General features: G+C 41.3%; 1 protein-coding gene across 1 annotated transcript; it reads right to left on the minus strand.

Moving 5' to 3' along the window:
* Positions 1–25: 25 nt before the first annotated feature.
* Positions 26–21,875, minus strand: LOC124256023 (putative polypeptide N-acetylgalactosaminyltransferase 9). The gene is made up of 9 exons (XM_046689936.1): positions 21,620–21,875; positions 21,017–21,170; positions 20,210–20,376; positions 19,379–19,576; positions 17,581–17,791; positions 2,981–3,098; positions 968–1,090; positions 304–432; positions 26–31 (listed from the first exon to the last, which is right to left on the minus strand). The coding sequence occupies exons 1-9, from the start codon at positions 21,873–21,875 to the stop codon at positions 26–28; spliced, it is 1,362 nt and encodes a 453-aa protein (XP_046545892.1).
* Positions 21,876–22,596: the final 721 nt, after the last annotated feature.

Genomic DNA, 22,596 nt, shown 5'->3' on the forward strand with positions numbered 1-22,596 from the left:
GTTATGTGAACATGTATAACACATCTCACAGCTGACATCCACAAAGTGAACCACTGTTTCATGCGCTAACACCATGCTATAACCAGGGTCTGGCGTGGCAAATAGTAATGTCTTAATGTCTGAGTACCTTTAGAGTGAGGCCTGACATCGGAAATGGGCTGTACCCATTGTCCCCATGAGGGGATTCGAACCTGGACCTCGAGATGTAACCACTAGCTTACGCCACCACTCGAGTTCATCTAGACCACCAAGCCCATGTTGTATTGTGGAAATGTAGCGGTGTACGTGTATGGTATACATTACCTCCTGCAATTGGAGGGCATCAGTCGGAGCGTACAGATCGGTGGCCACGTTGCGCATGTACCAGTCAAAGTCGTAACACTTCAACCTCTGTCGTAGCGATACTCTGTCAGAAACATTTCCAAAGTTGAGCTGTGGGCACAAAGAAAAGATATCATCGGAAACAACGCCAGTGTTAACATTATTTAATTACTAACTACGATACATGATAATACAGGGCAAATGCGTTGAGAAGTTCTTATTGTTACTCGACAAGGGGAAGCGTCAAACTTACATTTAAAGGTTGGAGGGTTTCAAATATTTTACGACTCTTCATTTATTTGACCGGGAATTTCTACGCTGCTTGCACCACCTTCTTCCTTCGCGCTGGTGATTACAAAAATAATGTAATTCTAATTACTAATGAACACTGATTCTGTATATACGCATTACCAAACTCCGCATAACTAACTATGAATGGAATAATCTGGGCTGATAACTGGTGGGGCATCTTGGTACTCACGACCAATGGATGGTAAAGGGATGCAACCCAGAACTGTTCTCAAGACAAACATCAGTACTAATAACGGAGACAGGGCTAACTTCCTGACGCATTCACCATTTGATTATCTTCGATGAAATTGTTGAAAAAGAAGTATTTATACTGGTCCATCCACACGTGGGCTACCCTCATGGCGTTCGTCGTAACGGTGTCGTAGAAGTTGTTGCCCAAATTAGGGTTGATGTGTCTGAACACATGCGCAATGCCTGAGCATGGCAAAACCTCGATTGTACCGTTGCACATCCACACCTGCAACAAACATAATCAGCAGTACATCCACATAATCAGTAGTAGTTACACATCCACACATGCAACAAACACAATCAGCAGTACAATCACATAATCAGTAGTAGTTACACATCCATACCTGCAACAAACATAATCAGCAGTACATCTACATAATCAGTAGTAGTTACACATCCACACATGCACCAAACACAATCAGCAGTACAATCACATAATCAGTAGTAGTTACACATCCATACCTGCAACAAACATAATCAGCAGTACAATCACATAATCAGTAGTAGTTACACATCCACACATACACCAAACACAATCAGCAGTACAATCACATAATCAGTAGTAGTTACACATCCATACCTGCAACAAACATAATCAGCAGTACATCCACATAATCAGTAGTAGTTACACATCCACACATGCACCAAACACAATCAGCAGTACAATCACATAATCAGTAGTAGTTACACTTCCACACCTGCAACAAACACAATCAGCAGAACAATCACATAATCAGTAGTAGTTGCAACAAACACATCCATACCTGCAACAAACACAATCAGCAGTACATCCACATAATCAGTAGTAGTTACACATCCACACATGCAACAAACACAATCAGCAGTACAATCACATAATCAGTAGTAGTTACACTTCCACACCTGCAACAAACACAATCAGCAGAACAATCACATAATCAGTAGTAGTTACACATCCACACCTGCAACAAACACAATCAGCAGAACAATAACATAATCAGTAGTAGTTACACACATCCACACCTGCAACAAACACAATCACAATCAATACAATGCCAAACACAATCACATAATCAGTAGTAGTTACACATCCACACCTGCAACAAACACAATCAGCAGAACAATCACATAATCAGTAGTAGTTACACATCCACACCTGCAACAAACACAATCAGCAGTACAATCACATAATCAGTAGTAGTTACACATCCACACCTGCAACAAACACAATCAGCAGTACAATCACATAATCAGTAGTAGTTACACATCCACACCTGCAACAAACACAATCAGCAGTACATCCACATAATCAGTAGTAGTTACACATCCACACCTGCAACAAACACAATCAGCAGTAATCACATAATCAGTAGTAGTTACACATCCACACCTGCAACAAACACAATCAGCATAATCATAATCAGTAGTAGTTACACATCCACACCTGCAACAAACACAATCAGCAGAACAATCAGCAGTACAATCACATAATCAGTAGTAGTTACACATCCACACCCTGCAACAAACACAATCAGCAGTACAATCACATAATCAGTAGTAGTTACACATCCACACCTGCAACAAACACAATCAGCAGTACAGTAGTATACACACATAATCAGTAGTAGTTACACATCCACACCTGCAACAAACACAATCAGCAGTACAATCACATAATCAGTAGTAGTTACACATCCACACCTGCAACAAACACAATCAGCAGTACAATAACATAATCAGTAGTAGTTACACATCCACACCTGCAACAAACACAATCAGCAGTACAATCACATAATCAGTAGTAGTTACACTTCCATACCTGCATAGAACACATTTAATGATTTCACAGGTATGCCCCTCGTTATGACCTTGATGTGAAACATAAAGCTGACAAAACAAAGCTATTTACTTCAAATACATCGCAGTCACATGACCGAATAGCTTCTTGTTTGTTTCAGTTGAGGCCCAGTCAAATATACCTTCCTGTGTCCGAGTAGTATACCTCTCAGACGCCTAAATACTGTGTGCTTTCAAACTCAGACATGGCGAATAGATCCCTCCTAATAGGACGTCCAACAAAACATATCATTCATCCATGCTTTTAGAATCATATGGTTTATATGAAACATAAATGTACCTTAAACGACAGTTCTGTGTTTTCGCTTCCCCATGTCTTGAGTCCCGGGTCATACCCTCCCAAATGGTGGAAGTATCGTCTGCTTATGCTGAATATTCCACCGGGCATTGTGGCGGATCTGGCAACACACTACCTCTTTATTAATCTGTCTGAAAGTCGATGTAAGTATTTTACCAACAATATCCATTAAAAGTTATGCTTTTGCTTCCTAACTGTATTCATATTATGAGGATTACTGACACGGGATGCAAGTATTCAGCTGTGTATCATGTGCTGCTGTGTTGTCTTGTGCTTAGAGCTCAGGTCACAAATCAGTCTAAGTTGAGCAACGTTGGGCGCGGTGAGTCTTTGGATGAGTGACCGTGTTTGGTAGCTCGACTCCCGAGAGTTTCTAGGACTTCAGTCCTGCCCCACAACGAAGCACATGTTATACATATGGTCTCACCTTAGGCAAGTGAGTTTGATCACAATTGCCTCTGTTCACCCAGCAGAAAGTCATGTGACTATAAAACATTCTAACGCCTCACAGGCAGCTTGTGATATCCGGGGTGATCGTAGACTTTCCGAAGTACGTCCACTGTCTGTGTTGTATATACCTCATCAGGTTAACTTTAGTACGTCCACTGTCAATGTTGTACATACCTCATGAAGTTAACTGTAGTACGTCCACTGTCTGTGTTGTATATCCCTCATGAAGTTAACTATAGTACGTCAGCTGTCTGTGTTGTACATACCTCATGAGGTTAACTGTAGTACGTCCACTGTCTGTGTTGTACATACCTCATGAAGTTAACTATAGTACGTCCACTATGTGTGTTGTACATACCTCATGAAGTTAACTATAGTAAGTCCACTGTCTGTGTTGTATATACCTCATGAAGTTAACTGTAGTACGTCCACTGTCTGAGTTGTATATACCTCATGAAGTTAACTGTAGTACGTCCACTGTCTATGTTGTACATACCTCATCAGGTTAACTATAGTACGTCCACTGTCTGTGTTGTACATACCTCATGAGGTTAACTGTAGTACGTCCACTGTCTATGTTGTACATACCTCATGAGGTTAACTGTAGTACGTCCACTGTCTGTGTTGTATATACCTCATCAGGTTAACTATAGTACGTCCACTGTCTGTGTTGTACATACCTCATGAGGTTAACTGTAGTACGTCGACTGTCTATGTTGTACATACCTCATCAGGTTAACTATAGTACGTCCACTGTCTGTGTTGTATATACCTCATGAAGTTAACTGTAGTACGTCCACTGTCTGTGTTGTACATACCTCATGAGGTTAACTGTAGTACGTCCACTGTCTGTGTTGTATATACCTCATCAAGTTAACTATAGTACGTCCACTGTCTGTGTTGTATATACCTCCTGAAGTTAACTGTAGTACGTCCACTGTCTGTGTTGTACATACCTCATGAGGTTAACTATAGTACGCCCACTATGTGTGTTGTACATACCTCATGAGGTTAACTGTAGTACGTCCACTGTCTGTGTTGTACATACCTCATGAGGTTAACTATAGTACGTCCACTGTCTGTGTTGTACATACCTCATGAGGTTAACTGTAGTACGTCCACTGTCTGTGTTGTACATACCTCATGAAGTTAACTATAGTACGTCCACTGTCTATATTGTACATACCTCATGAGGTTAACTGTAGTACGTCCACTGTCTGTGTTGTACATACCTCATGAAGTTAACTATAGTACGTCCACTGTCTATGTTGTACATACCTCATGAAGTTAACTGAAGTACGTCCACTGTCTGTGTTGTACATACCTCATGAAGGTAACTATAGTACGTCCACTGTCTGTGTTGTACATACCTCATGAGGTTAACTATAGTACGTCCACTGTCTGTGTTGTACATACCTAATGAGGTTAACTGTAGTACGTCCACTGTCTGTGTTGTACATACCTTATGAGGTTAACTGTAGTACGTCCACTGTCTGTGTTGTACATACCTCATGAGGTTAACTATAGTACGTCCACTGTCTGTGTTGTACATACCTAATGAGGTTAACTATAGTACGTCCACTGTCTGTGTTGTACATACCTCATGAGGTTAACTGAAGTACGTCCACTGTCTGTGTTGTACATACCTCATGAGGTTAACTATAGTACGTCCACTGTCTGTGTTGTATATACCTCATGAAGTTAACTATAGTACGTCCACTGTCTATGTTGTACATACCTCATCAGGTTAACTATAGTACGTCCACTGTCTGTGTTGTACATACCTCATGAGGTTAACTATAGTACGTCCACTGTCTGTGTTGTATATACCTCATGAAGTTAACTGTAGTACGTCCACTGTCTGTGTTGTACATACCTCATGAGGTTAACTGTAGTACGTCAACTGTCTGTGTTGTACATACCTCATGAGGTTAACTGTAGTACGTCCACTGTCTGTGTTGTACATACCTCATGAGGTTAACTATAGTACGTCCACTGTCTATGTTGTACATACCTCATGAAGTTAACTGTAGTACGTCCACTGTCTGTGTTGTACATACCTCATGAAGTTAACTATAGTACGTCCACTGTCTGTGTTGTACATACCTCATGACGTTAACTGTGGTACGTCCACTATGTGTGTTGTACATACCTCATGAAGTTAACTGTAGTACGTCCACTATGTGTGTTGTACATACCTCATGAAGTTAACTATAGTACGTCCACTATGTGTGTTGTATATACCTCATGAAGTTAACTGTAGTACGTCCACTACGTGTGTTGTACATACCTCATGACGTTAACTATAGTACGTCCACTATGTGTGTTGTACATACCTCATGAGGTTAAGTGTAGTACGTCCACCATGTGTGTTGTACATACCTCATGAAGTTAACTGTAGTACGTCCACTATGTGTGTTGTTCATACCTCATGAAGTTAACTGTAGTACGTCCACTAGGTGTGTTGTACATACCTCATGAAGTTAACTATAGTACGTCCACTATGTGTGTTGTACATACCTCATGAGGTTAACTGTAGTACGTCCACTATGTGTGTTGTACATACCTCATAAAGTTAACTATAGTACGTCCACTGTCTGTGTTGTACATACCTCATGAAGTTAACTATAGTACGTCAACTGTCTGTGTTGTACATACCTCATGAAGTTAACTATAGTACGTCCACTGTCTGTGTTGTACATACCTCATGAGGTTAACTGTAGTACGTCCACTGTCTGTGTTGTACATACCTCATGAGGTTAACTGCAGTACGTCCACTGTCTGTGTTGTAAATACCTCATGAAGTTAACTATAGTACGTCCACTGTCTGTGTTGTACATACCTCATGAGGTTAACTGTAGTACGTCCACTGTCTGTGTTGTATATACCTCATCAAGTTAACTATAGTACGTCCACTGTCTGTGTTGTATATACCTCATGAAGTTAACTGTAGTACGTCCACTGTCTGTGTTGTACATACCTCATGAGGTTAACTATAGTACGTCCACTATGTGTGTTGTATATACCTCATGAGGTTAACTGTAGTACGTCCACTGTCTGTGTTATACATACGTCATGAGGTTAATTGTAGTACGTCCACTGTCTGTGTTGTACATACCTCATGAGGTTAACTGTAGTACGTCCACTGTCTGTGTTGTACATACCTCATGAAGTTAACTATAGTACGTCCACTGTCTATATTGTACATACCTCATGAGGTTAACTGTAGTACGTCCACTGTCTGTGTTGTACATACCTCATGACGTTAACTGTAGTACGTCCACTGTCTGTGTTGTACATACCTCATGAGGTTAACTATAGTACGTCCACTATGTGTGTTGTACATACCTCATGAGGTTAACTGTAGTACGTCCACTGTCTGTGTTGTACATACCTCATGAGGTTAACTGTAGTACGTCCACTGTCTGTGTTGTACATACCTCATGAGGTTAACTGTAGTACGTCCACTGTCTGTGTTGTACATACCTCATGAAGTTAACTATAGTACGTCCACTGTCTATATTGTACATACCTCATGAGGTTAACTGTAGTACGTCCACTGTCTGTGTTGTACATACCTCATGAAGTTAACTGTAGTACGTCCACTGTCTGTGTTGTACATACCTCATGAGGTTAACTGTAGTACGTCCACTGTCTGTGTTGTACATACCTCATGAAGTTAACTATAGTACGTCCACTGTCTATGTTGTACATACCTCATGAAGTTAACTGTAGTACGTCCACTGTCTGTGTTGTACATACCTCATGAAGTTAACTAAAGTACGTCCACTGTCTGTGTTGTACATACCTCATGAGGTTAACTATAGTACGTCCACTGTCTGTGTTGTACATACCTAATGAGGTTAACTGTAGTACGTCCACTGTCTGTGTTGTACATACCTTATGAGGTTAACTGTAGTACGTCCACTGTCTGTGTTGTACATACCTCATGAGGTTAACTATAGTACGTCCACTGTCTGTGTTGTACATACCTCATGAGGTTAACTGTAGTACGTCAACTGTCTGTGTTGTACATACCTCATGAGGTTAACTGTAGTACGTCCACTGTCTGTGTTGTACATACCTCATGAAGTTAACTATAGTACGTCCACTGTCTATGTTGTACATACCTCATGAAGTTAACTGTAGTACGTCCACTGTCTGTGTTGTACATACCTCATGAAGTTAACTATAGTACGTCCACTGTCTGTGTTGTACATACCTCATGAAGATAACTGTGGTACGTCCACTATGTGTGTTGTACATACCTCATGAAGTTAACTGTAGTACGTCCACTATGTGTGTTGTACATACCTCATGAAGTTAACTATAGTACGTCCACTATGTGTGTTGTACATACCTCATGAAGTTAACTGTAGTACGTCCACTGTCTGTGTTGTACATACCTCATGAAGTTAACTGTAGTACGTCCACTATGTGTGTTGTACATACCTCATGAAGTTAACTATAGTACGTCCACTATGTGTGTTGTACATACCTCATGAAGTTAACTGTAGTACGTCCACTATGTGTGTTGTACATACCTCATGAAGCTAACTTTAGTACGTCCACTGTCTGTGTTGTACATACCTCATGAAGTTAACTATAGTACGTCCACTGTCTGTGTTGTACATACCTCATGAAGTTAACTATAGTAAGTCCACTGTCTGTGTTGTATATACCTCATGAAGTTAACTATAGTACGTCCACTGTCTGTGTTGTACATACCTCATGAAGTTAACTATAGTACGTCCACTATGTGTGTTGTACATACCTCATGAAGTTAACTATAGTACGTCCACTATGTGTGTTGTACATACCTCATGAAGTTAACTATAGTACGTCCACCATGTGTGTTGTACATACCTCATGAAGTTAACTGTAGTACGTCCACTATGTGTGTTGTACATACCTCATGAAGTTAACTATAGTACGTCCACTATGTGTGTTGTACATACCTCATGAAGTTAATTGAAGTACGTCCACCATGTGTGTTGTACATACCTCATGAAGTTAACTATAGTACGTCCACTATGTGTGTTGTACATACCTCATGAGGTTAACTGTAGTACGTCCACCATGTGTGTTGTACATACCTCATGAAGTTAACTGTAGTACGTCCACTATGTGTGTTGTACATACCTCATGAAGTTAACTGTAGTACGTCCACTATGTGTGTTGTACATACCTCATGAAGTTAACTATAGTAAGTCCACTATGTGTGTTGTACATACCTCATGAGGTTATCTGTAGTACGTCCACAGTGTGTGTTGTACATACCTCATGAAGTTAACTGTAGTACGTCCACTATGTGTGTTGTACATACCTCATGAAGTTAACTGTAGTACGTCCACTATGTGTGTTGTACATACCTCATGAAGTTAACTATAGTACGTCCACTGTCTGTGTTGTACATACCTCATGAAGTTAACTATAGTACGTCCACTGTCTGTGTTGTACATACCTCATCAAGTTAACTATAGTAAGTCCACTGTCTGTGTTGTATATACCTCATGAAGTTAACTATAGTACGTCCACTGTCTGTGTTGTACATACCTCATGAAGTTAACTATAGTACGTCAACTGTCTGTGTTGTACATACCTCATGAAGTTAACTGTAGTACGTCCACTGTCTGTGTTGTACATACCTCATGAGGTTAACTGTAGTACGTCCACTGTCTGTGTTGTACATACCTCATGGGGTTAACTATAGTACGTCCACTGTCTGTGTTGTACATACCTCATGAGGTTAACTGTAGTACGTCCACTGTCTGTGTTGTACATACCTCATGAAGTTAACTGTAGTACGTCCACTGTCTATGCTGTACATACCTCATGAGGTTAACTGTAGTACGTCCACTGTCTGTGTTGTATATACCTCATGAGGTTAACTGTAGTACGTCCACTGTCTGTGTTGTACATACCTCATGAGGTTAACTATAGTACGTCCACTATGTGTGTTGTACATACCTCATGAGGTTAACTGTAGTACGTCCACTGTCTGTGTTGTATATACCTCATGAGGTTAACTGTAGTACGTCCACTGTCTGTGTTGTATATACCTCATGAAGTTAACTATAGTACGTCCACTGTCTATGTTGTACATACCTCATGAGGTTAACTGTAGTACGTCCACTGTCTGTGTTGTACATACCTCATGAACTTAACTATAGTACGTCCACTGTCTGTGTTGTACATACCTCATGAAGTTAACTGTAGTACGTCCACTGTCTGTGTTGTACATACCTCATGAGGTTAACTATAGTACGTCCACTGTCTGTGTTGTACATACCTCATGAGGTTAACTGTAGTACGTCCACTGTCTATGTTGTACATACCTCATGAGGTTAACTATAGTACGTCCACTGTCTGTGTTGTATATACCTCATGAAGTTAACTGTAGTACGTCCACTGTCTGTGTTGTACATACCTCATGAGGTTAACTGTAGTACGTCCACTGTCTGTGTTGTACATACCTCATGAGGTTAACTGTAGTACGTCCACTGTCTGTGTTGTACATACCTCATGAAGTTAACTGTAGTACGTCCACTATCTGTGTTGTACATACCTCATGAAGTTAACTGTAGTACGTCCACTATGTGTGTTGTACATACCTCATGAAGTTAACTATAGTACGTCCACTATGTGTGTTGTACATACCTCATGAGGTTAACTGTAGTACGTCCACTATGTGTGTTGTACATACCTCATGAAGTTAACTGTAGTACGTCCACTATGTGTGTTGTACATACCTCATGAAGTTAACTGTAGTACGTCCACTATGTGTGTTGTACATACCTCATGAAGTTAACTATAGTACGTCCACTGTCTGTGTTGTACATACCTCATAAAGTTAACTATAGTACGTCCACTGTCTGTGTTGTATATACCTCATGAGGTTAACTATAGTACGTCCACTGTCTGTGTTGTACATACCTCATGAAGTTAGCTATAGTACGTCCACTGTCTGTGTTCTATATACCTCATGGGGTTAACTGTACTACGTCCACTATGTGTGTTGTACATACCTCATGAAGTTAGCTATAGTACGTCCACTATGTGTGTTGTACATACCTCATGAAGTTAACTGTAGTACGTCCACTATGTGTGTTGTACATACGTCATGAAGTTAACTATAGTACGTCCACTATGTGTGTTGTACATACCTCATGAAGTTAACTGTAGTACGTCCACTATGTGTGTTGTACATACCTCATGAAGTTAACTATAGTACGTCCACTGTCTGTGTTGTACATACCTCATGAAGTTAACTATAGTACGTCCACTGTCTGTGTTGTACATACCTCATGAAGTTAACTATAGTAAGTCCACTGTCTGTGTTGTATATACCTCATGAAGTTAACTATAGTGCGTCCACTGTCTGTGTTGTACATACCTCATGAAGTTAACTATAGTACGTCAACTGTCTGTGTTGTACATACCTCATGAAGTTAACTATAGTACGTCCACTGTCTGTGTTGTACATACCTCATGAGGTTAACTGTAGTACGTCCACTGTCTGTGTTGTACATACCTCATGAGGTTAACTGTAGTACGTCCACTGTCTGTGTTGTACATACCTCATGAAGTTAACTATAGTACGTCCACTGTCTGTGTTGTACATACCTCATGAGGTTAACTGTAGTACGTCCACTGTCTGTGTTGTACATACCTCATGAGGTTAACTGTAGTACGTCCACTGTCAATGCTGTACATACCTCATGAGGTTAACTGTAGTACGTCCACTGTCTGTGTTGTATATACCTCATGAGGTTAACTGTAGTACGTCCACTGTCTGTGTTGTACATACCTCATGAGGTTAACTATAGTACGTCCACTATGTGTGTTGTACATACCTCATGAGGTTAACTGTAGTACGTCCACTGTCTGTGTTGTACATACCTCATGAGGTTAACTGTAGTACGTCCACTGTCTATGCTGTACATACCTCATGAGGTTAACTGTAGTACGTCCACTGTCTGTGTTGTATATACCTCATGAGGTTAACTGTAGTACGTCCACTGTCTCTGTTGTACATACCTCATGAGGTTAACTATAGTACGTCCACTATGTGTGTTGTACATACCTCATGAGGTTAACTATAGTACGTCCACTATGTGTGTTGTATATACCTCATGAGGTTAACTGTAGTACGTCCACTGTCTGTGTTGTATATACCTCATGAAGTTAACTATAGTACGTCCACTGTCTATGTTGTACATACCTCATGAGGTTAACTGTAGTACATCCACTGTCTGTGTTGTACATACCTCATGAAGTTAACTATAGTACGTCCACTGTCTGTGTTGTACATACCTCATGAAGTTAACTGTAGTACGTCCACTGTCTCTGTTGTACATACCTCATGAGGTTAACTATAGTACGTCCACTGTCTGTGTTGTACATACCTCATGAGGTTAACTGTAGTACGTCCACTGTCTATGTTGTACATACCTCATGAGGTTAACTGTAGTACGTCCACTGTCTGTGTTGTATATACCTCATGAGGTTAACTGTAGTACGTCCACTGTCTGTGTTGTATATACCTCATGAAGTTAACTGTAGTACGTCCACTGTCTGTGTTGTACATACCTCATGAGGTTAACTGTAGTACGTCCACTGTCTGTGTTGTACATACCTCATGAGGTTAACTGTAGTACGTCCACTGTCTGTGTTGTACATACCTCATGAGGTTAACTATAGTACGTCCACTGTCTATGTTGTACATACCTCATGAAGTTAACTGTAGTACGTCCACTGTCTGTGTTGTACATACCTCATGAAGTTAACTATAGTACGTCCACTGTCTGTGTTGTACATACCTCATGAAGTTAACTGTAGTACGTCCACTGTCTGTGTTGTACATACCTCATGAAGTTAACTGTAGTACGTCCACTGTCTGTGTTGTACATACCTCATGAAGTTAACTGTAGTACGTCCACTGTCTGTGTTGTACATACCTCATGAAGTTAACTGTAGTACGTCCACTGTCTGTGTTGTACATACCTCATGAAGTTAACTATAGTACGTCCACTGTCTGTGTGTTGTACATACCTCATGAAGTTAACTATAGTACGTCCACTGTCTGTGTTGTACATACCTCATGAAGTTAACTATAGTACGTCCACTGTCTGTGTTGTACATACCTCATGAAGTTAACTGTAGTACGTCCACTGTCTGTGTTGTACATACCTCATGAAGTTAACTATAGTACGTCCACTGTCTGTGTTGTACATACCTCATGAGGTTAACTGTAGTACGTCCACTGTCTGTGTTGTACATACCTCATGAGGTTAACTGTAGTACGTCCACTGTCTGTGTTGTACATACCTCATGAGGTTAACTGTAGTACGTCCACTGTCTGTGTTGTACATACCTCATGAAGTTAACTGTAGTACGTCCACTGTCTGTGTTGTACATACCTCATGAGGTTAACTGTAGTACGTCCACTGTCTGTGTTGTACATACCTCATGAGGTTAACTGTAGTACGTCCACTGTCTGTGTTGTACATACCTCATGAGGTTAACTGTAGTACGTCCACTGTCTGTGTTGTACATACCTCATGGGTTAACTGTAGTACGTCCACTGTCTGTGTTGTACATACCTCATGAAGTTAACTGTAGTACGTCCACTGTCTGTGTTGTACATACCTCATGAAGTTAACTGTAGTACGTCCACTGTGTGTGTTGTACATACCTCATGAAGTTAACTATAGTACGTCCACTGTGTGTGTTGTACATACCTCATGAGGTTAACTGTAGTACGTCCACTCTGTGTGTGTTGTACATACCTCATGAAGTTAACTGTAGTACGTCCACTGTGTGTGTTGTACATACCTCATGAAGTTAACTGTAGTACGTCCACCTGTGTGTGTTGTACATACCTCATGAAGTTAACTATAGTACGTCCACTGTCTGTGTTGTACATACCTCATAAAGTTAACTATAGTACGTCCACTGTCTGTGTTGTATATACCTCATGAGGTTAACTGTAGTACGTCCACTGTCTGTGTTGTACATACCTCATGAAGTTAGCTGTAGTACGTCCACTGTCTGTGTTGTATATACCTCATGGGGTTAACTGTAGTACGTCCACTATGTGTGTTGTACATACCTCATGAAGTTAGCTATAGTACGTCCACTATGTGTGTTGTACATACCTCATGAAGTTAACTGTAGTACGTCCACTATGTGTGTTGTACATACCTCATGAAGTTAACTATAGTACGTCCACTATGTGTGTTGTACATACCTCATGAAGTTAACTGTAGTACGTCCACTGTGTGTGTTGTACATACCTCATGAAGTTAACTATAGTACGTCCACTGTCTGTGTTGTACATACCTCATGAAGTTAACTATAGTACGTCCACTGTCTGTGTTGTACATGCCTCATGGAGTTAACCTCATGAAGTTAACTATAGTAAGTCCACTGTCTGTGTTGTGTATACCTCATGAAGTTAACTATAGTGCGTCCACTGTCTGTGTTGTACATACCTCATGAAGTTAACTATAGTACGTCAACTGTCTGTGTTGTACATACCTCATGAAGTTAACTATAGTACGTCCACTGTCTGTGTTGTACATACCTCATGAGGTTAACTGTAGTACGTCCACTGTCTGTGTTGTACATACCTCATGAGGTTAACTGTAGTACGTCCACTGTCTGTGTTGTACATATACCCTCATGAAGTTAACTATAGTACGTCCACTGTCTGTGTTGTACATACCTCATGAGGTTAACTGTAGTACGTCCACTGTCTGTGTTGTACATACCTCATGAGGTTAACTGTAGTACGTCCACTGTCAATGCTGTACATACCTCATGAGGTTAACTGTAGTACGTCCACTGTCTGTGTTGTATATACCTCATGAGGTTAACTGTAGTACGTCCACTGTCTGTGTTGTACATACCTCATGAGGTTAACTATAGTACGTCCACTATGTGTGTTGTACATACCTCATGAGGTTAACTGTAGTACGTCAACTGTCTGTGTTGTACATACCTCATGAGGTTAACTGTAGTACGTCCACTGTCTATGCTGTACATACCTCATGAGGTTAACTGTAGTACGTCCACTGTCTGTGTTGTATATACCTCATGAGGTTAACTGTAGTACGTCCACTGTCTGTGTTGTACATACCTCATGAGGTTAACTATAGTACGTCCACTATGTGTGTTGTACATACCTCATGAGGTTAACTATAGTACGTCCACTATGTGTGTTGTATATACCTCATGAGGTTAACTGTAGTACGTCCACTGTCTATGTTGTACATACCTCATGAGGTTAACTGTAGTACATCCACTGTCTGTGTTGTACATACCTCATGAACTTAACTATAGTACGTCCACTGTCTGTGTTGTACATACCTCATGAAGTTAACTGTAGTACGTCCACTGTCTCTGTTGTACATACCTCATGAGGTTAACTATAGTACGTCCACTGTCTGTGTTGTACATACCTCATGAGGTTAACTGTAGTACGTCCACTGTCTATGTTGTACATACCTCATGAGGTTAACTGTAGTACGTCCACTGTCTGTGTTGTATATACCTCATCAGGTTAACTATAGTACGTCCACTGTCTGTGTTGTATATACCTCATGAAGTTAACTGTAGTACGTCCACTGTCTGTGTTGTACATACCTCATGAGGTTAACTGTAGTACGTCAACTGTCTGTGTTGTACATACCTCATGAGGTTAACTGTAGTACGTCCACTGTCTGTTTTGTACATACCTCATGAAGTTAACTATAGTACGTCCACTGTCTATGTTGTACATACCTCATGAAGTTAACTGTAGTACGTCCACTGTCTGTGTTGTACATACCTCATGAAGTTAACTATAGTACGTCCACTGTCTGTGTTGTACAAACCTCATGAAGTTAACTGTGGTACGTCCACTATGTGTGTTGTACATACCTCATGAAGTTAACTGTAGTACGTCCACTATGTGTGTTGTACATACCTCATCAAGTTAACTATAGTACGTCCACTGTCTATGTTGTACGTACCTCATGAGGTTAACTGTAGTACGTCCACTGTCTGTGTTGTACATACCTCATGAAGTTAGCTATAGTACGTCCACTGTCTGTGTTGTACATACCTCATGAAGTTAACTGTAGTACGTCCACTGTCTCTGTTGTACATACCTCATGAGGTTAACTGTAGTACGTCCACTGTCTGTGTTGTACATACCTCATGAGGTTAACTGTAGTACGTCCACTGTCTGTGTTTTATATACCTCATGAAGTTAACTGTAGTACGTCCACTGCCTGTGTTGTACATACCTCATGAGGTTAACCGTAGTACGTCCACTGTCTTTGTTGTACATACCTCATGAGGTTAACTATAGTACGTCTACTGTCTGTGTTGTACATACCTCATTTAATTAACTGTAGTACGTCAACTGTCTATGTTGTACATACTCATGAACTTAACTGTAGTACGTCCACTGTCTATGTTGTACATACCTCATGAGCTTAACTGTAGTGCGTCCACTGTCTATGTTGTGTATACCTCATGAGGTTAACTGTAGTACGTCCACTGTCTATGTTGTACATACCTCATGAGGTTTACTGTGGTACGTCCACAATGTGTTGTATATACCTCATGAGGTTAACTGTAGTACGTCCTCTGTCTATGTTGTACATACCTCATCAGGTTAACTGTGGTACGCCCACTGTCTGCGTTGTATATACCTCATGAGGTTAACTGTAGTACGTCCACTGTCTGTGTTGTATATACCTCATGAGGTTAAGTGTAGTACGTCCACTGACTATGTTGTTTATACCTCATGAGGTTAACTGTAGTACGTCCACTGTCTATGTTGTACATACCTCATGAGGTTTACTGTGGTACGTCCACTGTCTGTGTTGTATATACCTCATGAGGTTAACTGTAGTACGTCCTCTGTCTATGTTGTACATACCTCATGAGGTTAACTGTGGTACGTCCACTATCTGTGTTGTATATACCTCATGAGGTTAACTGTAGTACGTCCACTGTCTATGTTGTACATACCTCATGAGGTTAACTGTAGTACGTCCACTGTCTATGTTGTATATACCTCATGAAGTTAACTGTGGTACGTCCACTATCTTTGTTGTATATACCTCATGAGGTTAACTGTAGTACGTCCTCTGTCTATGTTGTACATACCTCATGAGGTTAACTGTGGTACGTCCACTATCTGTGTTGTATATACCTCATGGTGTTAACTGTAGTACGTCCACTGTCTGTGTTGTATATACCTCATGAGGTTTACTGTGGTACGTCCACTGTCTGTGTTGTATATACCTCATCAGGTTAACTGTAGTACGTCCACTGTCTATGTTGTACATACCTCATGAGGTTTACTGTGGTACGTCCTCTGTCTGTGTTGTATATACCTCATGAGGTTAACTGTAGTACGTCCTCTGTCTATGTTGTACATACCTCATGAGGTTAACTGTGGTACGTCCACTGTCTGTGTTGTATATACCTCATGAGGTTAACTGTAGTACGTCCACAATGTGTGTTGTATATACCTCATGGGGTTAACTATAGTACCTCCTCTATGTGTGTTGTATATACCTCATGGGGTTAACTGAAGTACGTCCACAATGTGTGTTGTATATACCTCATGGTGTTAACTGAAGAACGTTCACAATGTTTGTTGTACATACCTCATGGGGTTAACTGAAGTACGTCCGCAATTAGTGTTGTATGTACCTCATAAGGTTAACTGTAGTACGTCCACAATGTGTGTTGTATATACCTCACGGGGTTAACTGTAGTACGTCCACAATGTGTGTTGTATATACCTCATGTGGTTAACTGAAGAACGTCCACAATGTGTGTTGTGTATACCTCATGGGTTTATCTGTAGTACGTCCACAATGTGTGTTGTGTATACCTCATGGGGTTAACTGTAGTACCTCCTCTATGTGTGTTGTATATACCTCATGGGGTTAACTGTAGTACGTTCACTATGTGTGTTGTATGTACCTCATGGGGTTAACTGTAGTACGTCCACAATGTGTGTTGTATATACCTCATGGGGTTAACTGTAGTACGTCCACTATGTGTGTTGTGTATACCTCATGGGGTTAACTGTAGTACGTACTTTATCCGTATGTTGTGCCTACCTGATGGGGTCCGCTGCACTTCGTCTGCTGTTCAGGACGTGATCAGGCGCTCTGTAAGGGAAGTAACTCAGATCCATCCAGTGAAACAAACCTCTGGTTCCAATTTTTACCTCCTTGATGCTGAAGTCCATGTAGTTGATGATGTGGACAATTGGGTATGTGACGTGGTGGTCGTTGGCCCGAACACGACTCAACATTGGTTGCAGCCACTCTGATCACAAAAACAGCAATTGTCAAATCGACGCTGTAGTCACCTTTCATCAAACAGCAAAAATGAGACAAGATATATGACTGCCAAAATGATTGTATTGGTCAAAGAATGAGTGCCAAGGTTTACAATGCCCCGCCTTATTACATTGTTTCACTGCATAAAGATTACCATGTCTTTACGTTATCGTCATAAAGTTTACCATGTCTTTACATTATCGTCATAAAGATTACCATGTTTTTACGTTATCGTCACAAAATTTACCATGTCTTTACGTTATCGTCATAAAGATTACCATGTCTTTACGTTATCGTCATAAAGATTACCATGTTTTACGTTATCGTCATAAAGATTACCATGTCTTTACGTTATCGTCATAAAGATTACCATGTCTTTACGTTATCGTCATAAAGATTATCATGTCTTTACGTTATCGTCATAAAGTTTACCATGTCTTTACGTTATCGTCATAAAGATTATCATGTCTTTACGTTATCGTCATAAAGTTTACCATGTCTTTACGTTATCGTCATAAAGATTACCATGTCTTTACGTTATCGTCATAAAGATTACCATGTCTTTACGTTATCGTCATAAAGATTATCATGTCTTTACGTTATCGTCATAAAGTTTACCATGTCTTTACGTTATCGTCATAAAGATTACCATGTCTTTACATTATCGTCGTAAAGATTACAATGTCTTTACGTTATCGTCATAAAAGGTTTACATTTATAATGTAATTGAAGTGATTTTTTTCAGGTAACGTTATAGAAAGTTCTATATCTCCCGGGATATCCGTAACTTTCGCCTGCTCCATTACACGTCAATGCCTTCCATACAAAACGCAGCACGTAGATATCTTTCATATACTGTACTACATGTCTCAACCCTATTACCTGTACCCACCTGTCATAAGCTCCACATGTCACATACTGTAGTGCATGTCCTTAACAATTACACATTCTACTACATGCCCTAACTCACCACTACACGTCCCTACCTTTCATACTCTCCACTACACGTCCCTACCTTTCATACTCTCCACTACACGTCCCTACCTTTCATACTCTCCACTACACGTCCCTACCTTTCATACTCTCCACTACACGTCCCTACCTTTCATACTCTCCACTACACGTCCCTACCTTTCATACTCTCTACTACACGTCCTTACCTTTCATACTCTCCACTACATGTCCCTACCTTTCATACAACTCTCTACTACATGTCCCTACCTTTCATACTCTCTACTACATGTCCCTACCTTTCATACTCTCCACTACACGTCCCTACCTTTCACACTCTCTACTACATGTCCCTACCTTTCATACTCTCTACTACATGTCCCCACCTTTCATACTCTCCACTACACGTACGTCCCTATCTTTCATACTCTCTATTACACGTCCCTACCTTTCATACTCTCCACTACACGTCCCTACCTTTCATACTCTCCACTACACGTCCCTACCTTTCATACTCTCTATTACACGTCCCTACCTTTCATGCTCTCCACTACACGCCCCTACCTTTCATACTCTCTACTACACGTCTATATCTTTCATACTCTCTACAACATGTCCTTACCTCCCATGCACACCGCCACATGTCCTTCCTTACCTTTCATACACTCCACGTGCGAGTCGAGGAAGGTGAGGACGGGGGCAGTAGCTGTGGCCACGCCCAGTAGTCGGGCTCCTATCAAGCCCACTCTGGAGGAAGCCCTCACTAGCTTCACCTTGGGCAGTGGGCGGAGGTATTCCGCCAGCGAGGTTCCAAGTGACGCTGGGGCGAAGAAAAGAGGGCGATTCATCATACTAGCCTTCCCTTCCATTCCATCCATAATCATATAGGAAGAGACATAATTTATATTTGATGACACTTGAAGCACAATGAATACATCCGTAATTATTGGAATCAGTTATGCTTAATGTCAGAATAGGTCCTGTGTAACCTATGCTAGTAGTTAGAACCGAGTAACTGGACGACTGGTCATGTGTTGACAGCGTATCACCGTACCCAGAGTGAGTGAGTGAGTTTTGTTTTACGCCGCACTCAGCAATATTCCAGCTATATGGCGGCGGTCTGTAAATAATCGAGTGTGGACCAGACAATCCAGTGATCAACAGCATGAGCATCGATCTGTGCAATTGGGAACCGATGACATGTGTCAACCAAGTCAGCGAGCCTGACCACCCGATCCCATTAGTCGCCTCTTACGACAAGGATGGGTTCTAACCCGGACCTTCACTGGTCCATAGCATCCAGACGAGGGTGGTCGTTGCTCACAGTGTCACACACTGTCTGGTCCAGACTCGACTCTTTCCAGGCCGTCTAATACCTGGAATATTGCTGACTGTGTTAACCACTGACAAACAAACATCTGTGACTGGAGTCATTGTATGGGCAACAGCTCACGTTCATCAGAGGCGTCGTCCACTAGGATGACTTCGTGCAGGAGATGTTGTGGTGTGTTGTCGAGGACGCTGAACACCGTCCTGATGAGAGTGGACCAAGCCTCGTTGTGGAAACAGATGATGATGCTGGTGGCAGGCAGGTCGTCTGGGTACACCATCCCCCGGCACCTAGGGGGGAGCAGCTGTTGCAGTAATATCATCACACGTGAGTCCTTCTTCAGTAGGAATACAAATAGGGGTTGTCGACTTATCAATGAATGTGAGACCCATCGGGTGCTGGTATCACTTTGGTGTAAATCATATGGCGTTGAACAAATATTATATAATCAGGAGACAGTCTAAGTAAACTTAGGCTCAGTATTATTCGTTACACTGCTATACAGTATAGCAGTGTAACGAAAAATACTGAGCCTGAGTTTACTTAGACTGAATCAGGAGACTTTTAGAGGCGGTTCTTAGCACGACCCTGGAAGACAACTCTGAACATTGTATATCTGGGCCTTAGGCGACTAAAGTGACCAGGATACCGCCAGGGACACAACTTATTTTTACAAAGGGTCGCACAGCTGCTTCAAAGTACATGATCGCACCTGTTCCCTCCTAACAACGTGGTTATTCATTACAGGGAGGAGGAGATGAAACATGTAACACAAAATAGGCACAAACAACAAGCTTGTAACTTGATATTGTCTCTTGTCACTTGTCTCAAGCAAACTAGGATACAGTCTTAACAACCTCACACCCATCCACCACCCCATGTGACCGGTCCCGTATATTGGGCTCCTATCACCCAGGGGCGACCACGTACATGCTCGGCCGGAAGTCCGGTGTTCGACGCCGGAGGGAGATCATATCGCTGACGTATTCATTGAAACCATGCTTCTCATATCCTTCCGCCATCATGGCCCTTTGTCCATCACTGAGCGCGTCAGAGTTGATGGCTACCGCTCTACCAAGTTCTCCTGAAGGCAAATGTACAAAGTTGAACTCCACAATTGTTTTCGCTCTAATTGATTGGACCCGTGAAAGTCCGGGTTAGAATTGAACTTCAGCAACCCATGCTTGTCGTAAAAGGCGACTTACGGGATCGGGTGGTCAGGCTCGCTGACTTGGTTGACACATGCCATCGGTTCCCAATTGCACAGATTGATGCTCATGCTGTTGAACACTGGATTGTCTGGTCCAGACTCGATTATTTACAGACCGCCGCCATGTAGTTGGAATATTGCTGAGTGCGGCGTAAATCTAAACTCACTCACTCTAATTGATTAGGCATTTCTATCACCCGTACCTCAACCTGGAGCGCCTAGAACATTTATTATCAATTCAACGTATCAAATATTTCAAAATATTAAATTCAAATAACGTTTTGATCTGAAATTCTGGCCCTTTGTCACTGACATAGTCTTACCGGGGGCGTCAGTCGGTCGTAGTGGCTCCAACCCGTCCAGCTTGTCCTTTACAACTGCTTCTTCTGCCGCTTCAATGTTACTCAGTTTTGCCGATATGGCCCGAAATGGGGTATCTGATGCAGTGTATTGTACATGGTTGTAGAATTCAGTATTTGGATAATGTTCACTGACTATGACAACTTGTATCAATACAAGGAAGCTCAGAGCGGACATACAGTACAACACCTTGAAGTAGAAGGTGCACATCCGGGTCATCTTGTTGGCGGTGAGGAGATGTACGTCGGCTGGTATAGTCACAGGTCAACAGGTATTGCTACAGGTTTGTTTCTGTACAGTCACTGTGGTAACATGAAAATACCTACTATATTCGAGTAAAGTGTTGGTTTGCGCCTTATACGCTGCACCTACACAGTTATGCATAGTCACCAATCGCGGCATTACAATTTGTACAGCACTCCACGCAATTATCTCCCGATCCCTTAAACTACAGGGGTTCGAATCACTGTTTGGACAATAATTTTAAAAAATAAAAAGCTAGATTTTTGCAACCGTATATTGTTAACATAAAACACATGTAATGAGTGTAGCGGGAAAATGTTCTAAAAAGATTGGAAAGATCAGTTACTCATAACATATAAAAACAATATACGGGTTGCAAAAATCTAGATTTTTATTTTTAAAAATTATTGTCCAAACAGTGATTCGAACCCCTGTGCCTTAAACGTTATAACGTCGTGATTGTAATAGATTCCCTTCCATCAAGACAGATCGCTTGCTGTCACCTTTCTGGGGATTGTTGAGACTCATTCTTTTCTCGATCTGCCAACGCGAATTCACCTTTCATACATTCAACTACATGACCGTTCCTGTCATACTCTCTTTTACACGTCCCTACCTTTCATACTCTCTATTACACGTCCCTACCTTTCATACTCTCTATTAAACGTCCCTTCCTGTCATACTCTCTATTACACGT

This window comes from Haliotis rubra, unplaced genomic scaffold (genome assembly GCF_003918875.1).
Source record: "Haliotis rubra isolate DU_JTF1 unplaced genomic scaffold, ASM391887v1 Scf615, whole genome shotgun sequence".
Taxonomy (NCBI): domain Eukaryota; kingdom Metazoa; phylum Mollusca; class Gastropoda; order Lepetellida; family Haliotidae; genus Haliotis; species Haliotis rubra.